This window comes from Physeter macrocephalus, chromosome 14, assembly GCF_002837175.3.
Source record: "Physeter macrocephalus isolate SW-GA chromosome 14, ASM283717v5, whole genome shotgun sequence".
Lineage (NCBI taxonomy): Eukaryota > Metazoa > Chordata > Mammalia > Artiodactyla > Physeteridae > Physeter > Physeter macrocephalus.
The window spans coordinates 55669838-55690025 of NC_041227.1; the positions used below are offsets into that span (position 1 = coordinate 55669838).

General features: G+C 48.8%; 1 protein-coding gene across 1 annotated transcript in view; it reads left to right on the forward strand.

Moving 5' to 3' along the window:
• LOC102994318 (sorting nexin-29) overlaps positions 1–20188 on the forward strand; it is a 497441-nt gene that overhangs the window by 21477 nt on the left and 455776 nt on the right. The window contains exons 2-4 of the mRNA XM_055089742.1: positions 4680–4714; positions 6271–6399; positions 8549–8677. Of these exons, the coding sequence (XP_054945717.1) occupies positions 4680–4714; positions 6271–6399; positions 8549–8677 (293 nt within the window). The remainder of the gene's footprint in view (positions 1–4679; positions 4715–6270; positions 6400–8548; positions 8678–20188) is intronic.

A 20188-nucleotide genomic window follows, 5' to 3' on the forward strand; every position in this document is an offset into this window, starting at 1 on the left:
GCATAGACCACTAAAAAAAATTCCTTTTTATTTCCCAAGGTTGAGGTACACAGGAGCTCAGTAAATCCTGTAACTCCTGAAAATGTGACCAGTGGAACCCACTTGTGCTTGGATGGTCACTGCTGCCTTGGCCCCCGTCTTTCCCGCCCCTGCCATTGAAGGGAAAGGCACTAATTATGGTGATCAGTAACATTTGTTGAATGCTTTCTATGTGCTGGGCATTGAAGATGCTTCTGTGAAAAACAAAAATGCTTCTGTGAGATAGAGACTGTAAAGATCCCATTTATAGATAACGGAGTCAGGTGCTCAGAGAGGGTGGGTAACTTGTCCAAGGTTACACAGTTGCAGAGACAGGATTCGAACCTGGGTCCTGACTCTAGAGATCATGCTCTGAAATACAGGACCCTGAAACCTGCACTCGCCGCAGTGTGAACACCACTGGTTACTTCAGTTTACTCTTTCAGCATCCCACAGGAAATGTGGCTTTATCATAACCCTTTTTGTATTTTGCTGAGACGGAAACCTGCGCAAGGTTACCAGGCAGTAAGTGGCTGAGCTGGGGCTTAAACACAGATCTCCCCAGCCCTGGGACCTGTTGGTAGCAACCTTCCATGGGTCCTGCTCCTGTCATTGGAATGGAAGCTACTGGAACCCACACCTGACCTTCTTCTTGCCCCTGGCAGGTCCCTGCTGAAGCACTTTATTTTTCTTCAGCTCTTGGACCTGCTCAGGGCAATTTCCACAATTTTTGGCCTTAGAGAGGGTTTGGAAGGCGACTTGGGGCCCCGCGGGCAGCTTGGCTTGTCCCAATGTGGGTTCCTGCTCTTTGTTTTTGAGTGTCCTCATTAGGTGGTCATGAGAATTGAAATGAGGCTTTGGTGCTGACATGTGACTAGACACAGAAGTACCCACCACGTGACAGCTGGTACCTTTGCCCTCCATCTTAGTTGTGTTGTACTCAGATAGGAATCGTCTCTCTGCATCCCTTATTTTCCATAAACCTTGACCAAGCTCCTGGCATGTGGGAGCTCTGGGGACCCTAGATGCATGGCATGCTGTGCGCCTTTAAGTAGTTGTGAGGTGATTACAGGAGACAGTGGCGCTTAGCTACTGCAAACTCTGCAGCTTTCTGAGGGGTAGGAGAATCACGGAGGGCTTCCCAGAAGAGGTGCCTTTTCATCTGGGCCTGAGTAGATGGGTTTTATCATATTGGGATGGAGGGGGTTGGTGAACACAAGGAAATCCATGAAACAACAGTGTGTTGGAATATCATTCAGCCTTAAAAAGGAAGGAATTCCTGCCATAGGTGACAACATGGATGAACCCGGAGGACATTATGTTAAGTAAAATAAGCTGGACCCAGGACAAACACCGCATAATTCCACTTATATGAGGAATCTAAAATAGTCGAACTCTGAGTTGCAGAGAGTGGAAGGGGGGTTGCCAGGGGCTGGGGCAGGAGGGAATGGGGAGATGCTATTCACCAGGTGTAAAGCTTCAGGCAAGCAAGACGGGTCAGCTCTAGAGACCTGCTGTATAGCATTGTGCCCAGGCATAGCCATTAACATCTATGAAGAGGAGAGAGCTCGTGTGAAGTGTTTGCACCACAATGAAAAACTCTGTTGGGCTATTCCGGGAGAGGCGCTCACATTTGTGGGGAAGGACGAAATAGTACAGTCACATCACTCGGGGAAAGTCCCTCGGGAAGGCTCTGTCACAGGCTCCTGGCCCAGGTGGATTGCTGTCTGCAGTAGAGGCCAGATAAAGGGGTTGGTGACGCCTGGTGATGCCAGGAGAGGGCATGACACCAACATCTCAGCATAAGGATCGTGTTCGTGGGCAGTGAGCTGCTCCCTCCAGGACAGGCTCGGCACAGCCACGGGACTGAGGGCCCTGGAGCACGACCCTCCTGTGGGGTCCAGGGTACCCGGTGCCAAGCGCCCTGGTGGTGGGTGTGCGTGTGCTGGTCACGTGTGCTCTGCTGAGCTCTCATCCCACTTACATCCAGTGCACGTGGTTCATTAGTGTGAATCAGGCACACGTGTGACATGTGCTGCAGAACAGAAGGCTGGCATGATTCCTTTGATTAAGAGGAGATTTCACCAGGGGTTAGTGGGGAGGGAGGATGAGCAGGCAGAGCACAGAGGATTTTGAGGGCAGTGAAACTATTCTATATGATACTGTCATGGGGGATACATGTTGTCACATAGTTTTCCAAACTCATGGAATATGCAACACCAAGAGTGAAGCCTGATGTAACTGTGGGTGATTATGATGGGTTAGCATGGGTTCATCAGTTGCAGCAAATGTCCCACTCTGGTGGGGGTTGTTGATAATGAGGGAGGCTGTGCATGCGTAGGGGCTGCTGGTAGACGAAAAAACCTCTGTACCTTCCTCCCGATTTTGCTGGGAGCCTAAATCCACTTTACAAAATAGTCTATGTAAAAAAAAAAAAAAAAAAAAAAAAAAAAAATCACTTCTTCTAGCCTCATGTTGCAATGATGACTGTCCAGTCCTTTGCTCCCGTTAAGAAGTTTCGGCCAGTTGAGAACTCCAGGAGAAGTCCTCGTTAGAAGATTCAGATTTCAAACAGGCCTTGGAGTAAAGGAGCAGTTTCCCGAGGCTGCGTCTCCAGTACCTGGCTGCAGCCTTGCCACCTACTCTGGGTTTCTTGACGATAAGAACCAAAGAGACACTACCCGGCCTGTCTTCAATGATATATTAAGTCTTGATTTTTTTTTCCCCCCGGCAATGGCTGTGATGTCATGGGATTAAATTACTGGCTGGTTTTTGTTTTTACAGATTTGTCAGTGTTTTTAGTTAGAAATGTGAAATCTCGCGTTACGTTGAGTTCTTCTAGATTATTAGTGCTCCCCACTGCCGTCCACGACAGGCAGTGCCTTGACTTAGTACTGTCCTGTCTGGTCTCTCCTCTGACCCCTGCAGCATCCCAGGGAGGTGGGAAGGTGGGTGCCGTTCACCCCTTGTGCCTGACAGGAAGGCTCAGAGAGGCTGAGAGCCAGGGCCCCCATTACCTGGTCACGTTCAGAATGCAAAGTCAAACAGACTCTGTCTCCTCGTAGGCACGTGTGAATGTGTGTGGTTGTCCTCCATTAAGAAATCCTCTGTTAAGGACTCCTTCCTTAGGTAAGTCGGGAGCCTGGCTCTCCCCTTGGGAAGGTGCCTTGTAGCCAGTAGTTAGGTGCTCAGTAGATGTTTACTAATGAATGAATGTGTGAGCTGGAGGCCGTTGTAACCCTGGCAGCCCGTGGCCGGGCAGGCAGCACACACGGTGGCTTTATCTGTGTCGCTGTCAGCTCCCTTCCCCCCGGGACTGAAGGACAGCGGCTCGGCCTCTTTCCTATCTCTTTAGGCTGATTAACTCTGCTGAGGATAAAATAGATAACTATTAAGGGCCTACCGTAGAGAACAGGGAGCTCTTCTCAGTACTCTGTGATGACCTGTATGGGAAAAGAACCTAAAAAAGAGTGGATATGTGTGTATGTATAACTGATTCACTTTGCTCTACATCTGGAACTAACACAACATTGTAAATCAACGATACTGCAATAAAAATGAAAAAACAAAACAGAACAAAAATCTCTGCCAAGGGCCTAACCCTCCTTCCCTCTGTTCTTCCCAGTCTTGCCCTCTCTCTGCTCTTTCTAACCTTTAGTAGTATCTTGTCTGGAAATGCTTTTTCTGCCCATGGTTTCCCTTTTGCAAATTTCCAAACCTTGCGAAAAGTGCAAAGGGTCCTGTGTGGCTCTGGTCCTACAACCTGTGCCAGGAACTGAGCCCCAGGGGTCCTGGTTGCAGCCTTGTTACCTGGACCCGTGCCACTCAGCGGCCTCGGTTCTGGACACAGCACACACGTCCCACAGGCCAGGGTCTTCTCCCCAGCCAGTTGGAGGCCTCGGTTTCCCTCCTGGCTCTGACGTGTAAAGGTGTGTGGTTGTGCAGCTGATTTAATTACCTCTCAGATTCGTTCTTCTGGTCTAATGTCACTGTGCACTGTCGATGAAATAGTAGCTCTTACATCCCTGCATGTGAGTGGTGGTAATTATCGCTGTTTCCTGGGGTCGAGTGCAGAGGTTGGAATTGGACAGATTTGGACTCAGATTCCAGTTGTGTCTTTACACTTCCTCTCCTTGAGCCTGTTAGCAGGCCTGTAAAAGGGACTCAGAGGTAGCTTCCATAGAGTTGCCCCGCGGCACCAAGGAGACAGTGTACCCGGAGTGCTTAGCTGGTGGGAGCGCTTAGCTGGTGGGCGTTAGAATTATCATCGAGTCCTCAAGCTTCCAAGCTCCCTGAGGGCAGGGCCACGTGGGCCTCCCGCCTTCCTCGGGTCACCCTGCCATCCTCATGTGACCAAGCTCACGCCTGTCCCTGCGCCTTTGCACGTGCCTTGTGGAGTGTTCCCCTCCTTAGAGCAGCACGCTGGCTCCCTCCCTTCCTCGGGCCTCTGCTGTCATGTCGTCCCCCAGAGAGGCCTTCCCAGAGCACCCCAGGAAGTGGCACCCTCCCACCACCCGTCTGTGTACCGCACCGGGCTTTCCTCCTGGCATGTCTTGTCGCCACGACTGCCCCATGCTGCCTTGTTTGTCACCCTTCTGGGGAGGAGGCCTGCCTGCTGCAGGTAGAGACTTTGGTCTCCTCTGTTCACCCTCTGCCCACAGTGCCGAGAGCAGGGCTTGGACTTTGTAGGTGCTCAGTAAGTTCGCATCGACCCAGTGAATTTTGAATCTTCCTTGGTGACACCAGGAGAGGGACACCTCAGACGTGCCTCCTCATCAGCACCTTAGGAGGCCCAGTTTCTCACTGTGTGACCCGCAGGTTTCATGCTGTCACAGGTGCGATGGGGAAGCCAGGGCCTGGACCTCCTCGTCATGTCCTTGTGATGCCCACGTGACTTCTCTGGGTCAGAAAAGACAGGGAGGGTCTATTTTGTGTCCCATCTCTTCTGAACAGAGGGGCTTCTGGTGTCTGACCCAGAAGCTGAGGAGGGGCACCCATGATTCCCCTCCTTCTCTTTCTTCCCCTGGGACCTGGGCTGTGGGCTTTTATCTCCTCTATAGCAGCCTGAGGGCAGCATGGGTCCTGGGACCTATTTCTTGCCTCAGGGTCTTTGGTGGGCCTCTTTGTGCCCGGGTGTCCTGAGTATAAGGGGACCGAGGGACCTGCCTATTTATTTGTGTCCTCTTCCTCCCCCATTTCCCCCTTCTTTCTAATTTATCTGTACCCCAACAGTGTGGGGTAGTGTTTCTTAGGTGTGTGTAAAGGACTAAACAAGGTAGCGCCAGTATGGGCTTTGAACAGGGCTTGGCAAGTAGAAGCGTTCAAATTTTAGCTAAAAAAAAAAAGGAAACAAAAAACCATACTTCTTCCGAAAAGAGGACTTGAAGCAGCATATTAAAACAGATTGAAAAAAATAGAGTGAGATAGGTTACATGTAAATTGGCACCAGGTGGAAATACAGGTTGGCGATCAGAGGGAGGGTTGGGACACATCGTGGTGGCCACAGGGCCACGTGCACTCACTGGACTTGTAACTTTGGCTGTGAGCTTCCTCACAGCCAGTCCCAAGAGGGACATAAAGTTCACAGGGTTCCTTAGGGAAAAAAAATAAAACAAAACTGGCTCTCCAGGAGAAATTCACCAGTTCCTGGGCTTCAGATCTGAGTGTTATGGTAAACAGTCCACCATGGGTAGACAGTGACAAGTTCTTGATGTAGATGGGAAACTTGGGTGCTTGCTGATTTTAAAGGGGTGATTTTCTATCAGTGAATGCTTTCCAACGTTGAAGATGTCAGGAGAGTCACTCCTATAGGTAATTATGGACTGTGCCTTGGAGAGGCCCCACCCCCCTTCAGAGTCTATGGGAGTCAGCGCAGGAAAACCAAATCTCTTAGTGAGCTTGAGTATTTCTGTGTCGATATGGAATCAGTTGTCATGTGATCTACTGTCTGATCTGCGGTTGATAAACAGCCATAACTGGGACCATACTCTTGTTCAAAACAGTTGCTGTCCTGTAGTAGAGACTTGGAAAAGCGCTTAGAAATTGCCAGCCTGTTTCTTCTGTAGCGGCTGATTATATTCACTAAGGAAACGCCTCCACAGTTATTCTCATCCTGCTCTGCCTTTGGGTTTTGTGTGGCTAATGAGAGTGATTGACTGAGCCCACTGGATCTCTTAGACTGTATAGGAATTATTTTTGAAAGGGAAAAGGGAACTTGTCTAGACAAGTGGCCCTAAATAGCACATAATCCAGACCGGTGTGGGGCGGTGTAGCAGGCGGGATCTGCCGGTTAATTTGGACTTGGCTTTCTTCCTTAGGTGAACTGAGACAAGCCATCGTGGCCATGATGACCAGGAAGGATGAGCTGGAAGAAGAGAACAGGTATCGAGAGCTCCGTGCTTGAGGGGCGGTCTACCGTGGACATTCTACATCTGGGGCAGAGAGAATATCACCGTGAAGGAAGTTTTGCTTTATTGGCAGAGTTGTGACCAGTGATTTCTTGTTTTTTGGTCTGGGATGTACCACTTTAGCATATATACTGTGGCTTGAGTGTTAGCAAGGAATGAAAACCGTATGATCTTCGCACTATCTTAGAACAAACTGAGAATTTGTAAAGCCATCTTTTTTATTTTTTAATTCTTTTTAAAAAAAAACAGCCTTTGAGATAGAATTCACATATCATTTACCTATTTAAAGTACTCAATTCAATGGGTTTTAGTATATTCACAGATATGTGCGACCATCACCAGAATTTTAGAACCTTTTCACTACCTCAAAAAGAAGCTCCATCCCCATAGCTATCACCGTGCGACCCTCCTAAGCAGTGGGTAACCTTTAATTCAGGGTCTACCCGTCATGTTCCAAGCACTAGAATACTTAAAATTTTCTCAAGTCAGGGACACATAGGGCAAGATGGCATTTGGAGTCTTTTGACTTCCCCAAAAGGCTAGTTGCAGGCACCGAGAGGCCAAAGGGTTTTATTCATTTTGATTCCCTGTTGAAACCAGGGCCAGATGCCAGCCAGGTGTTAGCCATGCTGCTACTGCTTGGCTTCCCAGACCTGAGCTGCTCCACTGCCAGAACCTTGTCTTGGCTACAGGGTGGTCAGCAGAGGGGTTTGCCTGCAGTTATCTGCCGAGGCTCTGCGAGCATGACAGGCTGCCTCCCTGGGGGCCAGGGGACGGGTGTGTGTGTGTGTACGCTCACGTCACCCTCTTATTCTTGTACTCAGAGCAGGAATTGTGTCCCTCGTGACATGCAGTTGTGATTCTCCTTTTTAAGCCTCGATTTGGGCCCTGCTTGACAAGCTTCTCCCTCATCCTTTATGGAAACATATGAAAGCAAATAAGCGTGATTTGGAAAACAAAAGAGTTTTTTAAAAAAGGAATCTTCAGACAGGGCTATTTTCCAACGAAAATAAATTCCAGTGACAGGCTGTAGACATTGTAGGATGCTTTTTCCTTGATCCAGCTGGGGCCGTTATCTTGGAAAAAGCCATAGGTTTTGTCTTACCTTGTAAAGAACAGTCATCACTGTCTGGTAATTTCTTCTGCTTCCCAGCGAGAGAAAAAAATCACACTGTGTTTGTGTTTTGGGGTTTCCAGGCCCCAAGAGGGGAATTTTCTCAAAAGTTTCCATTAACACACGTCTTGCGGCGGGGGCGGGTTCGGTGAGCAGTGTGGGTGGGCAGGTTCAGACACTTTTGCTTATGTTCTGATGTCACGTGGCAGGTGTCCTCTAGATTTAGGATGTAGCTGCACCAAAGTTAGTAAATGTTCTATAGAAATAGCCATTTGAGGTCCAGCGACGTAGATGGTCGGAAGAACCCTGCTTGGCTCATTTCTACGTGGTAACTTGTGGTTATTTCTGGAAGAGCTTCTGTCTTCTCTGCTGTTTAAGACCAAGGATGACAGATACGCAAGTGAATGTGTTCTGGAGGTTAACACACTCCAAATATAATACAAAACACGTTCTATGCAATGTCAAATTGTATAGCTCCGTGAGATACTCTATACGCTCGTTTGACCTGGAGGTGGCGATGGAGCAGGGGTAAGATGCGTTTTGTGGCAGAGGAGAAATGAGACTCCTGTTGTCTGTCACAATAACCAGATCCTGTCTTCTGCTTTTGTGGTTTAGGTTGTTCTTTTGGCCTGTCCTGTCCTGGCATCCTCTCCTTTGTTGAATCGCCTACGCAGTGCGGCTGTGACGGAATGTCTCGGTTGAATGCGCCGCATCTCTGCGGGGGATGTCTTGAAGGGGGCTTGCCTGGGATTGGCTCAGCTCATTGTTTTCCCTAGATTTAAGCTGCCCACAGGCTCTCAGGGCCACAGAGCCAGGCCGCAGATGGTTCCCCGGGGACTCATCCTAATTATGCTTCAGAGGCTCTTGAGCAGAGTTTGGTATCTCCTCAAATCAGTTTATATGAGACGAACTTGAACTGTAGTTTACGCAGAGCCTGGTGGAAGATGAATGAACTAAGATTTGACTCCACGGGCTCCGGGTTGACAGCAGGTGGGCCTCCTCTTCCCAGGTCACTGCGGAACCTGCTTGACGGTGAGATGGAGCACTCAGCCGTGCTCCGCCAAGAGGTCGACACCTTGAAACGGAAGGTGGCCGAACAGGAGGAGCGACACGTCACAAAGATCCAGGCGTTGGCAAGGTAGGGGAGCGCAGAGGGACGGGGGGGGGCTTTGTTCAAACCCCAAAAGCACACCTTTCATCAGTACTTTTTAACTAAAAAAAAAAGTGACCAATGGAAATAAAATTTATGCATCTGAAATTTTAACTTACTACGTTAAATATTGAATAGTATGTATGCACATGGTTCAATATCCAAAAGGTACAAATGGTTCAACTCCGCCACCTCCAGCCACCTGGTTCGCCCCTGGAGGTGGGCAGTGTTGCCGTCCCAGAGATGCTCTGTGCATTCCGTGAGCAGATGCGTACATTCGGACGCACGAACTTTTTCTTCTTTTCTGCGCTGGGTACAGGGAGCTGCCATCTTTCTAACAGCTCCCGATACCTCATGGCCCGCCTGCACCAGGATTCATTTGGCTGGCACGCCGACAGCCAGGCATCCCGGTTGTTTCTAGCCATTTGCCTCTTCTAATAATAATAACTTTCACATTTGTTATTTTGTCCCAATATGACTCTGTTTGCCAGATAAATTCTTGGAAGTAGAATTGCTGGGTCAAATCGCAGTGCCTTTCTGAGTTGGATAGAGGTCGTCAAGCTGCCCTCCAGGGAGGCTGGGCCTCACCCAGCACAGCCCTGCCCCCCCGGGGCGGATACGACTTTGGGGTCTTTGATAAAATCACAGGTGAAAGCATCGCTGGCAGAATATTTTTTCATTTGCATTCCCCTAATTCAGAGTGCGGTTGAACCTCTTTTTATTTGAGCCATCTTATTATATTTCCTTTTCTGTGACTTTGTTTATATCTTATTAATAATGAGAACTATAAAGCAACCGCCCCCCGCCAAGCTCCAACTCCCATAATAACATGCATTTTACTGAATTTGTTCACATGCAAACGTATTTTTATGTACTGTACTTAAAATCTCCAGCCTGTCACTTCTAAGGCCACCTCCCTCCACCACTGAAGCTTCATGGTCACCATTTCTATATGCCTGAATGTGGCATTTCATTGAATTAATGCACCATATTAAAATCATCATTTCTGATGGCTGGACAGTTGAGTTCCAGTTTTTTTCCCCCATTTTAGGTAAAATAAGCAGTTTATCAGATCATTCTTTAAAACTACTTTAAAATTAGACCAGGAGATAAACCTGACTTGTGGATGTGCAGGGGAGCCCAGGGTTAAGTAAACCGACAGAAGCAGCATTTACCGTCCTCGTGCTGTCAGCGGATGTGAGTGGCACTCATGTAATTGTTATATACATGAAACTGAAAGTTGGCACCGTGATCCCTTATTTAATTTTAATTTGAACTTCTCTCCTTTGCTCATATTTGAAAATGACATCTCAAGAGCATCACAGACCGTTAAATGACTATGATAAATACAGTCCCAGGTGCCTAACTTGGCATTTTCTCAACCAGACCCGCATCTTACCTGGCCATGCTAGGGTTCTGTGGTGTAATTGTGTTTTATGTTATCATAAAGACTGAAGTCTGTGGAGACTTGGGTTCTGAATCATCGAAGAAAGACAGACTTCTGTCCCCTGTCATTTTTATTGTGTTAGGAGCCAGCTCAGCCTTGAGTCCCTGCTCCATTGCCTGCAAACTGTGCGTTTTGGGTGAACTGCTTCACTGCCACAAGCATGCGTTTCCTCATTTATGAAATGGAGAGGATGATCTTATCCCCCTGCGCGGGCCCAATGAGAAGGAGTGTGTGTGAAAGTACATAAGGCGCTGGGCAGCGATGTGCTATTGGAGTGTGTTTTACGGTAAATGTATTTTGAGTATATGATAATTTTTGGGTAAATTTTATTTAGCCCATGAATGGAATAGAAAAAAATAACTTCTTCACTGAGCAAGTTTGTAATCTGAAGCCTCCCCATTTAAGCAGTGGGTAGCTGAGCTTTTAAGGTGCCTGAAAGTTTGCAGTTTGCAGGTAGAAGGAACATGTATAAAGCAGGCAAACACTTCAGAAGGAGAAAACAGGAAGAAAGCAAACGGAGCAGTGGGATGTGTAAGTTTTGAAAAAGTCAACTGCTGATGTGTTGCAGACAGACTCGATCTCTGCCAACTGTCCGAACTTTCTCCGGGCTTCTGGCTGCAGGAGGAGCAGCTGTCAGTGTTGTCAGGTGGTAGACCCGCTTGGTCAGTTGTGGCTTGGGGGCTGGGGGGTGCTGTCACCGAAGGGACACAGGCAGGATGTGCAGGGTCACAGGCTGGAGGCGGGGCCTGCATGCGTGCACCAGGGCTGCTCTGTTCTAGGTCCCCATGTGTCCAAGTGGCAGGTTTCATAAGGCGGGTGGTTTAGCCTAGTGGTTGGTGGCACGGATTCTGGCGTTGGATCCTGCGGGTCCGATCTTGGCTCTGCTGCTTAGTAGCTTTGGGACCTCGACCAGGTTACTTAACTTCTCTGTCTCTGTTTCCTTGGCTATGAAATGAGGATAAGAGAAGTCTCCACCTCATAGAGTGGTTAAATGATAAAATGACAGACCATATGTCGGCTCCATGAATGTGTTTCATAAATGCTCAAAAATGTTAACTATCATTATTATTTTTCTCTAGTATAATAATTATATTACTAAGAAACCTTGCCTAATCAATAGTTGTATTTTAACGGCAGTGGTGCAGAAAGAATTAAGAATTAGGCTATTTCCGACTCAAGAAAGTGAAATTATTTTTGCCGTGAGTATGCTAATGCTAAGAAGCGTGTTTGGGTGTATGTGGTGCTTTCTGGCTCTGAGTGTAGAATTGTAAAAATGGGAACATCCCTGAGCAAACCTAGCGTTTTATTACACATTCATTTTGCTCAAAATTAATGGCTTTCCTTTCGTGCTATCATGGCTCAACAAAGAGCAAGGTCATATAACCAGCCCAGTGCCTTTGTGGCACCAAGCAGCTGCTCCTTGCTGGGAGGAGGCATTGTAATCACTTGCTGTTCAGGGTCCGTAAGTCTCATTCCCTGAATAATTGATTGCCTTATTTCCTGTGGAATTAAGAATACTCAAGCTAAACAACAAGGTCCTATGGTATAAGCACAGGGAACTATATTCAATATCCTGTGATAAACAGGCTATGAAATGGAAAAGAATATGAAAAAGAATATGTGTATATATATATATGTATAACTGAATCACTTTGCTGTTTAGCAGAAACTGACACAACATTATAAATCAACTATATATACTTCAATTAAAAAAAAAAAAAAAGAAAGCTCAAGCTATGAGACAGGTGTTAGCAAAAAGAAAACGCACATTTACCCGAGCAGAAGTACCTTTGAGGGAGGCAAGTGGACAGGGTTGTGGGCTTATTGCAGGGACATTTTCTGCTTCTGCTCTTTGTATTATTTACCCCTGGCTGTGTAACAAATTATCTCCAAACTTGATAGCTTAAAACAGTGAACGTTGAGGATCCTCTACAGTTTCTGTGAGTGAAGAATGTGGGAATGGTGCAGAGTTTCTCATAAGGTTGCGGTCAAGCTGTTGGCCAGAGCTGCGGTCATCTGAAGGCTTGACTGGGGCCGGAGGGTCCACTTTCCAGCTCCCTCACATGGCTTTTGGCAGGAGGCCTCAGTTCCCTGCCATGTGGGCCGCTCTACAGTGCTGCTCACAGCCTAGCGGCTGGCTTCCCGGAGTGAGTAACCCAAGAGCAAGGGAACACACCCAACATGGAAGCCACCACAGTGGCTTTTGTATCCAGTCTCAGAAATGACACATGATCACATCTGCTATATTTTGTTGTCACACAGCTCAACCCTGGTTCAACGTGGGAGGGGTCTACACGTGGATGGAATACCAAGAAGCAGGGGTCATTGGGGGCCACCTTGGAGGCTGCCTATCACACCCACCCTGGGACAAACACTACCCCAGTCTTCCTTGGCCGGCTTATCCTTCTCCCCCTTCTGTCCCTGTGGTTTGGCAGGAATGACCCCACCACTGCCCCACCTGAGCTCCAGAGCAGGGCGGATGATGCTGGCCTGGTCAGTCAGCTTGTTCCATCCCTTGGCTACCATGATTGGGTCACAGGATGGCTGGCGTGTGGCCAAGCTGATCTGGTAAGAGCCAATTCTAGCATTCTTGGGAGGATATGATGGAAGCCAGGGGTTGCTGGCAGCTGTCCTTGCTGCCGTGCGGGAAGATCCTGACCCCACATGGTGACAACGCAGTGGCGGAGCGGGGGAGGGAGGAACCAACAGGTCCTAGTGATACTGTTTGAGCTCCTGGATCCCGTCCTCCCTGAAGCTGCTTTTCCTCTGGACTTGTCAGTTATGTGAGCCAATAAATTCCTTTTGTTACTTGAGCCAGGTTGTGACTGGTCTTCTCTCTGTTACAGTCCTGAGTCCCGACTAACCAGGCTGCCTTGTGTGGTTATTAGGGGGTCAGAGCGAGTTGTTCTCTCTGTGCGTGAGTAAAATCGCTCCCTCAGTTACCAACTTGCCAGGGCCGTGACGCGACCTCCTTGTTGTGATTACCGAGGGGGTGAGGAAGGTGTCTTGAGGAGAACCCACTGGATCATTCCACAGAGCACTGCTCAGGGCCTCTCCTGCCTGTGTCTCATGTCGGAACCAGCCTTCCGAGCACCGTTTTGTCACGGCTTTTCTCCTCCTGAGGCGTTCTACTAGATGTGTGACTGGGGTCATTCCCTCCCCCTTCTGAGACTCTGGTTCTTCCTCTTTAAAAGTTTGAAGGGGGGGTTAGTGGGTGTGGGGCCCTCTCCACACCTCGTGTGCAGAGACGTTAAGCAGGATGCTGTGCATGTGTCTTGGTCACTGCTTGTGTTGGGGGGCCGTGTCTCATCCTCAGCAGGGGAAGCAGCACAGACTCCTGGCTCTGCCACTCAGTAATTTCTCAAATCTCCGGTTACAACCGGGGCATAATAATCTTAACTTAATATTCATGCTTTTGGTGGCAGAAACCCAAACCAAATTAGCTCTGGTCCGCAGGGGAATTTTGTGTTGCTGGAACTGGTCCCTGGACCTGGGTGTTCCCGTGAGGTCAGTGCTCTTCCCCCGCTGCTCTTGGCTCTGTGTTAATGTCAGTCTTAGTGCCTCTGCACTCAGCAGCAAAGATGACCTGTGTGACACCAAGCCCCCTGCAGGATCCAGAGAGAAGAGACTCTTTCTCCAATGTCCATATGTAACATTTCAGGAAGACTCTTCCCTGGGCGTGTCGTGGCCAGGAGTGAGCAGAGGCCATGACTGACAGCCTTGCCAGATCTCCAGGGCAGGCGGAGGGCAGATGAATCCTGTCTGTTATGCTTCCTCATAGGATCGTGGGGAAGGTTACATGAGCTCATGCTCCTAAAGCACTCGGAGCAGCTTGAAAATTATCATAAGTGCTCAGTGGGCGTTCCCTGATTTCTTCTTCCTAGCTGCTACCTTGGCCAGGCATGGCGAGGGATGCTGAGGCTTGGCCAGAATCTCGTGGGTCCTTCACTTGACCCATTTTCCCCTGCAACGAGCATCTTGGAGCCTTTGACCACTGGCCTTCATTTACCTTCAGCCCCTCCTGGTGTTATTTTTCCAGCCCTGCCGGCCCAGCACGTGTCCCTTTGTTTATTTGTCCCCGTTGGACTGCCGAGCAGTGATCTGATGTGACAGCGTTCTGCATGTGAGACAGAACTGGTCTGCATAATCTGTAAGTGAGGCTGGACCAAGGACCTTGGGAGCCCTGCTCATACCACTCCATCCAGCCCCCTGGGAGGCCTTTATTGGCATTCTATGAAGGTTTTAAATCTCTGTTTCTGCCCTAAGGCTCAGTCTCTTGTCTTTTTTTTAAAATTATTGGAGAAAGATGAAGACTGCTTTTTGTGAAAAAGAACAGTAAATATCTTGTGTCCATCTAAAGGCATTGATTATGTTTTTAATCACAAGAGGCAAATGGTCAAAGTTGAGAAAGTCAAACATGGAGGATACTGGCTTGAATTCTGAGCCTGTCGTGGGTTAGGGATGGCATTTGGAACTAAGGGTTGGTTCTTTTCATCGCCAACTCCCAGATGGAATACATTCTCTGACAGGGAAAGCCAGTAGTAGGTTTCGTCCTGTTGCCAACTCTGGGAGTGGCTGACTGGGGTTTTGGGTTGAGAAGGATTCTGGGGTCTCATCTGGGCTCAACAGGAGGGAGTGCTGTTATTGATTGGTGATGTCTGTCATGGACAAGAATTTGCCATCCCTACTCTAGCGCTGGTGGAGCAGTGGCAACTGCTGGGGTAAAGTCCCAAAGCCAAGAGGGCAGAGTCATACATGAGACTGAAAAAGGAAGAATTTGTCATTCTTTTATGATGTCCCATTGTTCAGTTCTGTCTCATGAAAGAAACATGCTCTGGAGGACTGTTTCAAACCCATTACGTAAAACAAAACAAAACTGCAGCCAGGGTGAGTAGAGATCAGAAATAAGGTCCAATTTTTGTCTATATATATTTCAAAAAATTAGCACTTGGTTTGTTGTCTGATTCTAAAAGCCCTTGGTTGAGAACTGAGAGTTGGGAAGGCAGCTGAGAGTGGGGTTCTTTCACTAGAAAAAGAGTTGCTATAGTGGACATTGTATTGTTTCCTGAAAAGCCCTCCCCCACATTTTTCCCACACTGGAGAATCATCCATGGCTTGGTTTTTCAATTTTTTTCCTCGTGGTTGGTGGTAGGGGTTGAACTCTCCCAAACACCAAGGGTCAGCCCTGATGTGTCTAATCTGGTCAAGATAATTCCATCTCCTTTCTGAAATGTTTGGTTCAGGTAACCATGGCTTGACCCAGCTAGGTGTGGTGATTGGACTTGGTTCAGGAAATGGGCACGTGACCTAATTCTGGAGATGTGGTTGAGGTTTGCTAGGGCTTTGGAAGAAGATGGTCCCTTGGTTGTTGGATGGCTGGAGTGGCTCCCTTTAGAACATGTGCTGTCAGGGTGTAGAGGCTGGAACTGCTGTAGCCATTTTGCCACCACGAGGGAGACAGCCTGAGGGTGAAGCTTATGCTACAGCTTGGAATGGAGAGGAGGGGTGAGAGAACTGGTTCTTCCTTATAATATCAAAGGGCTGTTAGACCAACCTCCCCTGGAAGCCAGATTTTCCCCTTGTGTTGGCCAGTAAATCCCCTTTGCTAGTTAAGCCCTTTTGATTCGGGTTTTCTGTTTCTTGCTTCATCAGGAGCACTCACTGACACAGAAGGCTTTGCCCACCATCTCCTGCCCCACCACTGGCTAGGTCGCATCCCTCTGTGGCTGTCCGTCCATGGGAATCAGTGTCCTACTATAGTTGTACTATTGTCAGTTGTGTGTCTGTATTGTGTTTGCTTTTAGGCTGTAAGCTCCACGAGGTCAAGGGCCATGCCTTTGTGCTTTACCTTGTTTGTCTTCCTTGTCCCTGGCATCACACCTGGCACACAGTAGGTGCTCTGTAATAGTGCTTGAACGGGGGAGTGCAGGGACCATGGGACCAGTGACAGTGCCACTTGGTCTGAGTCTCACTGAGGATCGTCAGCTCTTGGGTCACCTGACAGCTGTCCTCCTGTTAGCGCATTCCCTCAGCACAGAACGGTCACGCTGAGCGTAGCTTCAGATCTGTCAATGGTTGTCATTTGCCGCACGGTGACGTTCTGGTCAAGCTTGGTGACTTGTGGCTTTCTGGAAACCCCTCAGCCATCTCCTTAAATCTTATCGATTAAGATAGGGAGGTAGTGTGAGATCTCTCAGTATGAAGTGATGTAAACCCGCTGAAAACTGGCTTGTGAAAAGGTGTTCTTGATTGACTTGTATAACTGAAAATTTCGGAGAAGAGCTATCTCTCCGCCCAGCTGGACCCAGGGGCTTGGGCGGGGGCGCCTGCGGGACCTGCTTCCTTCCGTGTCTCCCCTTTCTCTCCTTCGCTCACAGCTTCATTCTCAGGCCTGCTCTTCTCTCGTGGTGACAAGAGGGCCCCCCGGCAGCACTAGGCATAAATCCCGTCGGCTTGGCACCCGGTGGAGGGAGAGCATGTCTTCCCGAAAGCTGGGGAGAAAGTCCCGGGATTCGCTCTCAGTCCCCCAGCGGGATGTGTTACTTTTGCTGCCGGGCCTGGGTCACGTGCCCACTGGAGCCAGGAGGCGGCTCCCTTTTCCTCACCTAGCCACGCGGAGCAAGAACAAGCGACAGAGGCGTTTCCTCAAAAGGACGGTCGGGGAGCATGTCCCATCAGATGGGGGCGAGTGGTGGGGAGGCAGAGCGTGGGCGACCCCTGCGGTGGGCTCAGCTCCTCGTCACATTTGGAGACTGTAGGTTTCCAGAAGTAGCGGTATTGTCGTTCTTGAGCCAGCCCTCCCGTGAGTGATGGTGAAATCGGGGTTTCAGGTCATCCCAGTGTCTCTGCGTGTCTTTCCTTGGTGGGATGTTTACGTCTGATATAATTTGGCCTCGTCAGCAAGCGCCTAGTCCAGCCACTTTGGCATCATTAGACATATAGTTCTCAATTTTAGCCCAGTATCCCTTAAAAAAAAAAAACCCAACCCCTTTACTATCCTGAAATGAAATTCATAGCTAACATACCCTACCTGCACAAATAATTTAAAAAATCAGTATAACACCCTAACTCTAATATGAAGGAGAAATAATAGGAAAGTAATTTATAATATTAATACGAAGTAGATTACAATATATATTGGCTGGGCATGAGCTTTGCTAGAAAATCATGATGCAGTTAAGTGCTCATACCTACTTAAAATGCATAAGTTTGGATTTAAAGGTGGTAAGATCAGAAGTCACTCTTTAGAGGAAGTACAGAAAATGAAAGAGCAGAGCATGGGTGGACCCCAGGGTAAAAACTGGTTTATTCAGTGTATAGTTAATGAATTCAAGGACAGGCTCAGATTACAAACAAGCTTTTCACCCACATAATGGGCCATCAGGACCATTGAAAGCATGGCGGGATGTAGTTTGCTCTTGGTTGTGCGCAACTGTCTCGTCTTTCAGGACGGTTCGTAGCCTTAATTCTCTCAGTGCTGGTTACAGTCACCCGGGGAGCTTTACAACTGTGTCCACTCCCAGTGAGAATCACCGCTTTAGCCCTTTCTGCAGTGTTCTCATCTTCAAGTGTGTAAACGTTACCTTCAGAATTTTGTGTTCAAGAGCCTTGTGGTCCATGTTCACGTGGCCCCTCTTTTAGAATCCTTGTCCAGGGACCGAACCCTGACCACACGGAATTATCCGTTGAGCTCCTGGTGTCTTGGCCCACCCTGCCCCTCCTGTCCTTCACTTTTCCTTGGGTACGAAGCGGCCTTCCCCAGGGTTGCTGCTCTCTCGCTCGGCTGAGTCTCACTAGCTGAGTTGTGCTCTTCGTCGTTCTTCCGCACGTCCTTGTCAGCAGCTGACAGGTCCTTGGTGACTTACGCCAGAGCAGCCAAGGAGAGCGGAGTGCATGGGGTGGGACTGGCGTGTGGGGACAGGGGTGAGGACAAGACGCGCCTGTCAGGGCAGGAGACAACATAGCACAGGAGGAGGAGCTGGTTTCCTGAAGTTTAATGCTGCCGGGATCCAGGGGAAGATGGTTGGTTAGTTAATACTCATTTGTTCATTGGTTGATTCACTCATCAAACACCTATTCTGGGTGAAGCTGGATCAGTCAGAGAAACCAGAGACAGCTGACTAACCTCTAGGTGCTGAAAATCAGGGGAGGACTATATAAACACAGACTTTAACCTTTTGGCCAGTAATTCCCCGTGCTCCAGTTGAGGTGGCCATTCTTGGAAGGAAGTATGGGGCAAGCCTGGACTTGAGTCCAGCTTCTGAAGGCCGGGACTAGAGTAAGGTGGGTGAGGCCCCTAGGGTGCAAACGAAGGGAGACGCTCACTCTGAGGGCCCTGCGGGTGCCCCTTCCACTTCCAGATGTGTGATCTCAGCTGGTCATTTCACCCCTGATGCTTCTCATCTAGAAAACTGCAACATAGTAGTCTCTCCCTTCTAGATACTGTCAATATGCAAAAGATAATGCATGAGAAGAGCTACGCACAGCGAGCACCCTTCGTAAGCACTTAGTAAAAGCCAGCTGTGACTTATTACCGGTTTGCGCAAGTAAATTATTCCTCCATTCAAGGCTGCAAAGAGTCACTTTCGGGAGTTAATCTAGCCCGCCATTGCTAGGATGTAACTAACTATCTAATAAAGAATTCTCTGGGCTGAGGAGCTGTATGCCTTATTTAGACTTGGCTATAGATACATTGCAGTCACCAGGGGAGCTTTTTTAAAAAAAATTTTTTATTATTAATTTATTTTTGGCTGCGTTGGGTCTTTGTTGCTGCGCATGGGCTTTCTGTAGTTGCAGAGAGCGGGGGCTACTCTTTGTTGCGGTGCGTGGGCTTCTCGTTGCAGTGGCTTCTCTTGTTGCGGAGCACGGGCTCTAGGCATGTGGGATTCAGTAGTTGTGGCACGTGGGCTCAGTAGTTGTGGCTCATGGGCTCTAAAGCGCAGGCTCAGTAGTTGTGGCGCACGGGCTTAGTTGCTCCACAGCAGGTGGGATCCTCCCAGACCAGGGCTGGAACCCGTGTCCCCTGCCTTGGCAGGCAGATTCTTAACCACTGCGCTACCAGGGAAGTCCCAGGGGAGCTTTTAAAACTGCTACGACCAGGCCACCGTCCAGACCAATTACATCAGACTCTCTGGAGGAAAGACACAGACTGCTCAGGTGCAGCCGAAGTTGACAGCCCGTGGCTCAGAGCAGCGCGGCGTCTCAAACCGTAACGTGTCCACTAGGCACCTGTGGGTCATGGTGGACCTTGGACTCTGATTCCGAAGGCCTGGGCGGGGCCTGAGAGCGAGTATTTGTAACAAGCTCCCGGGTGGTGCTGATGCTGCCCGAGGCCACACGCCGCTATGAGTGTCCAGGGCTCACACAGATGCTGGTGATGATCTGAAAGGGGAATTTCAGTGGTTCGAAACCCCTGGGCTCTTAGAATGATGCGAAGGCACTTGTGATTTTTTTTAAAATCTCAGAACCAAGTTTGGAGTTAGTTTTTGTTTGTTGGCTTGTTTGAAGAAGGCAAAGCATGCTATGGTCCACTATAAGAATTAGCAGTATTAACATTTGTCATTTTTGCTTTTGATTTTATTTTTAGCTGAACTATAAAGAACATGCAGGCTTGCTTTTTGTGGGTTTTGGAGGATCTGCATGTGGGCTTTTAACACGAGCCCATCATTCTGCAGCTCGCCTTGCTTGCCCACTGTCAGGTTGAATGCCTTTTGGTTAAGAGGCCCACAAGGGGCATTCTGGGATGGAATTCAGTCATGACTGGCCAGTGTGAGATTTCTTGAGAAAGCTCTTGTTTTTGTGCTTAAAAAAATTACTTCTGGGACTTCTCTGGTGGTGCAGTGGTTAAGAATCCTCCTGCCAATGCATGGGACACGGGTTTGATCCCTGGTCCGGGAAGATCCCACCTGCTGCGGAGCAACTAAGCCCGTGCGCCAAAGCTACTGAGCCTGTGCTCTAGAGCCCACGAGGCGCACAGCTACTGAAGCCCGCGTGCCCAGAGCCCGTGGTCGGAAACAAGAGAAGCCACCGCAATGAGAAGCCCACGCACGGCA